At 44.2% G+C, this 5,632-nt stretch overlaps 1 protein-coding gene across 2 annotated transcripts in view; it reads right to left on the reverse strand.

Moving 5' to 3' along the window:
* Window positions 1–5,632, reverse strand: part of ehmt1b (euchromatic histone-lysine N-methyltransferase 1b) — a 25,433-nt gene extending 19,801 nt beyond the window's left edge. The window contains exon 1 of one of the 2 annotated variants that reach the window (XM_017438561.3): window positions 5,585–5,632. In XM_017438561.3, the coding sequence (XP_017294050.1) occupies window positions 5,585–5,605 (21 nt within the window). In that variant the 5' untranslated portion in view covers window positions 5,606–5,632. Of the gene's footprint in view, window positions 1–1,077; window positions 1,097–5,584 lie in introns of those variants that run through there. The other variant, XM_017438562.3, reaches the window with a different exon arrangement.

The following is a 5,632-nucleotide window of genomic DNA, read 5'->3' on the forward strand; positions in this document are numbered from 1 at the left end:
CCCCCCCCTTCAAAGGGTCTCCACGGAGCATGCTCAGTCGGTTCAAACTGCAACGCCGCTCCGCTCCGCTCGACCGGAGGACCTGGCTGCCACCGCGCTCGTGGACGTCCGGTTCAGGTGCGCTCGGAGCGCAACACCTGTTACGCGTCGAGGAACGCTGAGTCAGCGTTCGCGCTGCCTCGTTCCTGTTTGTCGTTTCTTCTGGACTCGAGCTGCTTCGACACACTTCCTGCTCTTAGAACCATAAATCAGAACATTCGGCGCCTTCAGGACTCAAAACTTCCTTTAAATTTAACTTTATTTACCAAAGATTTCTCCGTTTCCTCCAGAAACTTCAGCATACGTGCTCCATGTTTGTCTCCTTAAGCTGTTTTTAGCTTTAGCTTTTACCTGTGGTTTTGCTTATTTTAGCTTTAAGCTAGAGTTTTACTAATTTGAGCTTTTAGCTACAGCTTTACTAGTTTCAGCTTTGAGCTAGGGTTTTGCTAGTTTTAGCTTTGAGCTAGCTTTTTGCTAATTTGAGATTTTAGCTGGTATTTCGCTAATTTAAGTTTTAGCTAATGGGTGATTATTTAAGTTTTTAGCGACAGTTTTAGTAGTTTCAGCTTTGAGCTACGGTTTTGCTAATTTAAGCTTTTAGCTAGTTTTGCTAATTGAAGCTTTTAGCTAGTTTTGCTAATTTGAGCTTTTAGCTAGTTTTGCTAATTTGAGCTTTTAGCTACAGCTTTACTAGTTTCAGCTCTGAGCTACAGTTGTCCTGGTTTTATATTTGAGCTAGTACTTTGCTATTTTAAGCTTTTAGCTAGTTTTGCTCATTTTAACTGAACTACTGTTTTGCTAACGTTAGCATTCAGCTATAATTTTGCTCATTTTCGTCTTGTTCTGCTTGTTTTAACACTTGGCAGTCACTGCATTTTTACAGAAAATGCAAATTCCTCTAGTTTTCTATCTGCTTTTAAACAGTTTCTAGATTTATTTATGATCTGATTTTTATGGATGACTCGCCGTGGCAACCCCTGAAAAAGGGGATCAGCCGAAAGAAAAGGAAGAAGAAGAAGATCTCATTTTTATGGATACCATTTAAGTCATACGCCAGAGTCCCCGTGCAGTTCTCGGACCACTTTCTGAACTTTCTCGTCTCTATTTCATTCCAAGAGCTTCAAGGAATAAAAACAAAACACTATCAGGTCAAACATCTATATTAAAGCCACGGTAATCAAGCTATAGACAGAAAAACTAAAGAAAACACGCAAACAAGTGTTAAAAAAGGCTTCGTTAACGCTGCCGTTCAGAGGTCAGATCCTACCTCTCATTACACGTCAGTCAGTTAACTTTCAAAACAATTTCACAGGAAAAGCAGGTTTTTATTTTTCCCCTCAAGGGACGGGGATCATGTTAGAAAAGGCGAGACGCAGACCCAAAAATGTCCACGGCTTCTCCCGTTTCACACCTTAACAATAAAAACGCTCTGACCGACGCAACTCGGCTGAAAACAAAACCGTAGCCCGCGTACGTGATGAGAAGGCTGAGAAACGCCCGAAAGCTTTCGCGCTAACGAGGTGGAGTCATCTTAACTGGAACGTGACGAACGTCGGTGAGGTACCGAGGGCGCTGCAAGCCAAAAATCAGACTTCGTGGTTCTACCTCAACCTGCAGGTGTCACCAGGGAGAACACGGAACGGCTTTAAGAGACGAGGACGAGCAACGAGGTCAACGGCGACAAAGTCTCCAAAATGTCTGGAAAAGGTGGCCGGCGCTCTCGGTTTCCTTGTCCTCGGTTGCAGAGGCAGAGTCGACGGCTTGTCATTTGAGTTTTTAACATCCTTCCATCCATCTTCTACAACTTATCTGTGGTCGGGTCATGGAGGCAGCAGGTCCAGGAGAGAAACCCAGACCTTCTTCTCCCCAGAGACCCTCCAACTCCTCTTAGAGGATCCCAAGGCGTTCCCAGACCACAGAGGATCCATAATCCCTCCAGAGAGTTCTGGGTCTGCCTCGAGGTCTCTTCCCAGTGGGACACGCCTGGAAAACCTCCAAAGGGAGGCGTCCTAATCAGATGAGCCACCTCAACTGACTCCTTTCGACGAGGAGGAGCAGCGACTGTACTCAGAGCCCCCCCCCGGATGACAACGCTCCTCATCTCATCTCTAAAGCTGAGCCCGGCCGTCCTACGAAGGAAGCTCATTTCAGCTGCTTTCAAGAGCGTCTCAAACCCTTCTCGGTTTTGTATCGTGCGTCTCCAACCTGTCTCAATTGGTCTGCTTTGACGCCTGCAGGGGACCTCTCCTCCGACTAGGCATGGGCCGGTAACCGGTGTTAAAAAGTCAAAATGTTAAAACCACCCCTCGCGGGTCACTTCGTTGCGAACACACAGTGAGACTGCGATGAAAAGTTTGCTTGTTTTCTCACAATTTTGAGACACCAACTAGTGTCCGACAGTAGCAGTCCTGTGAGAAGCCATTTAGACATTTTCGATTGTACGACTCACCTCGCCCTAATTCGATTCTACAGGGTCTCTGATTTTCCTCGATGCGAGCGGGATCATCGTAAGCAAGGCTGCTCAACACTCCTCTGATGTCATTTAATGGCGACACCCAACAATGAAGGACATCGAGGTCATGGCACACCTGATGCTTGGTCTATGGTTGAAGCAGTTGCCGCTATGACTCATCCAGTGGCGCGGCTCGTTAGCCAATCGAATGCCCTGCCGATATGAAATGACCAACTCAGCGCAGTTCGCCTGGAACCTTACCAAGGTAGGTCCTAAAAACCAGTCCGGAAGCCGGTAGGATCACCCAAAGGAAAGGCTCTGAACCCGACACGGGTCGACCCAAGTAGGGCTGGGGGAATTTTTAACGAGGTGCTAAAGCACCATTCCTACGACATAAAACTAAAATATAAACATTGACTGCAAAGAATAATCAAGTAAAATAAAACTTTCAGAAAGTAATCATACAACGTATGTCAGCAACTTATTGTAAGAATGTTACATCACAGTTTTTAGTTTCTATTCTGCTACTTCTAGCATCTAGCTAGCCTTTTGCTACTTTTAGCATTTAGCTAGTGCTGTCCTCCTTTTAGCTAGTGTTCTGCTCCTTTTAGATTTTAGCTGGTGTTGGGCTTCTTTCAGCTTCAAGCTAGCGTTGTGCTTCTTTTAGCGAGTGTCGTTTCTTTTAGATTTTAGCAATTCCTTTAGCTTAGCTATTGTCGTGCTTCTTTGAGCTTTAAGCTAGTGTGCTTCTTTTAAGTTTTGGGCTTATTTTAGCTATCCCTATGTTTCTTATACATTTTAGCAATTGTTGTGCTTCTTTTAGCTAGTGCTGCACTTCTTTTAGCCGCGTTTCTTATAGATTCTTTCAGCTTAGCTAGCGTTGTGCTTCTTTTAGCAAATGTGATTTTTTTTAGCTTTTAGCAAGTGCTGCACTTCTTTTAGCTAGCGTGGTGCTTTTTTTAAGCAAAATTGTGCTTCCTTTAGTTTTGCAAGTGGCACGCTCCTTTTAGCTTTAAGCTAGTGTGCTTCTTTTAAGTTTTGGGCTTCTTGTAGCTTAGCAATTGTGCTTCTTTAAGCTAGTGCTGCACTTCTTTTAGATAGCGTTGTGCTTCTTTTAGCTTAGCAAGTCATGTGCTTCTTTTAGCTTTTAGCTAGTGGTGTCCTTCTTTAGCCGCGTTTCTTATAGATTCTTTCAGCTTAGCTAATGGTGTGCTTCTTTTAGCTTTTAGCAATTGTGCTTCTTTTAGCGAGTGCTGCACTTCTTTTAGCTAGCATTGTGCTTCTTTTTAGCTTAGCAAGTGATGCACTTCTTTTAGCAAAATTGTGCTTTTTTACCTTTTAGCTAGTGGTGTCCTTCTTTTAGCTGCGTTTCTTATAGATTCTTTCAGCTTAGCTAGTGTTGTGCTTCTTTTAGCAAAATTGTGCTTCCTTTAGTTTTGCAAGTTGCGCGCTCCTTTTAGCTTTAAGCTAGTGTGCTTCTTTTAAGCTTTGGACATCTTTCAGCTACTGCTGTGTTTCTTATACATTTTAGCAATTGTTGTGCTTCTTTTAGCTGCGTTTCTTATACATTCTTTTAGCTTTACGCTAGTGTGCTTCTTTTAAGCTTTTAGCTAGTGCTACACTTCTTTTAGCTAGCATTGTGCTTCTTTTAGTTTTGCAAGCGGTGCGCTTCTTTTAGCTTTAAGCTAGTGTGCTTCTATAGATTCTTTCAGCTCAGCTAGTTGTGTGCTTCTTTTAGCTTTTAGATAGTGGTGTGCTTCTTTTAGCTTTTAGATAGTGGTGTGCTTCTTTTAGCTAGCGTTCTGCTTCTTTTGGCTTCTTCGGCAGGTTTCAGCAAAGTCTTTCAGCCACCAAATCAAACCTGCAACAATCCAAGCCAAGAGAAAAACAAACCGGAGGGATTTTAACGGCACAAATATTATTATTTATCCCCTTCAAGCGTCCCTTTACTGTTGTAAAGTCCTGTCAGCACAAACATATTTAACATTAAAGGCATCTGGAAACGTGTTGTGTTTTTATTTCTTTCTAATTCAGTTAAAGTAAACCCTGCATGACAAAAACACACAAGTCATGGGTCCAAAAAAATCCTCAGAGATTCACACTTTTACCTGCAAATATCAGGGTGCAGTTTGAGCGACCTCTGCTGAACACAACAATGTTGTTTTTTAATTTATTTAATTTAGGAATAAATGAAATCAAGCACCACATTTGTAAATTATTCTGCTCCAGAGCGGTCAGTTCCATTAGATTTTGTGTTGAATCCTTATTTTTATGCATGCAAACAAATGCAAACAAGACACACTTCGCACTGAATTTGCTTCAAATAAATGACAATAACCGCATTTGTCTCACAAAGACCGGTATGTGCATGGAGGAGGATAATTGAAGTTAATAAGTTTAAGGTGGTAAAGTGAAGCATAACAACCGGTTTCAGGGCTGGCGCCTTCATTAGTCGGTTAGCAAGAAGACTTCAGGGCTCAGTGACGATAACAGCCTCTAACAAGCACTCAGTCCTGCTCTTATGGACACATTTCAGACTAATTTATCTTGTTTGAATCGAACGGGAGAGAAGAAAATCACTCCATGGGGTGTATTTTAGAAAGAGTGCACAGTCTGCTAACTAGCATCGCTGCTAACTAGCCGAACAAGGTTGGTGCTCAGCTCCCAGCAAGCCGGTAACAGCCGAGGAAGCTCGAAAATGTCAAATATTAACGCGTCGAAACGAAAGCTTTGACATCTGCGGTTGATTTCGAAGAGCTAAAGCTGGGACACAGCTAGGAGAGTGACATGCGGCCGGATCATGTATGACCGAGCGCCGCAGAGCTGCCCACAAGCGCGCCAGCGCCGCTCATTCAGGTTCCGGGGCGCAAGCATCTTCCTGCACATTCAGTTGTCCTCCGGTCCAGCAACAAAAGCACAGGACTCCCGAGCAGGCAGCGGCCACTTTACGGCCAGAAATACACCCCGACACCGACAATTTACCCCCTCCGCGACGAAACACACCGGCCGCGGGGGGAACACGGAGGCCCCGGAGCGCGGAAAAGCGTGCGAGAAGTGAGAGAAGCTCGGCGGAGATAAAGCTCTCATACTCACCTCGGTTTCTACCGAAGCCATGGTGCCTGGTCGTAAGCTCCGCCCACT

This window comes from Kryptolebias marmoratus, linkage group LG14 (assembly GCF_001649575.2).
Source record: "Kryptolebias marmoratus isolate JLee-2015 linkage group LG14, ASM164957v2, whole genome shotgun sequence".
Classification (NCBI taxonomy): domain Eukaryota; kingdom Metazoa; phylum Chordata; class Actinopteri; order Cyprinodontiformes; family Rivulidae; genus Kryptolebias; species Kryptolebias marmoratus.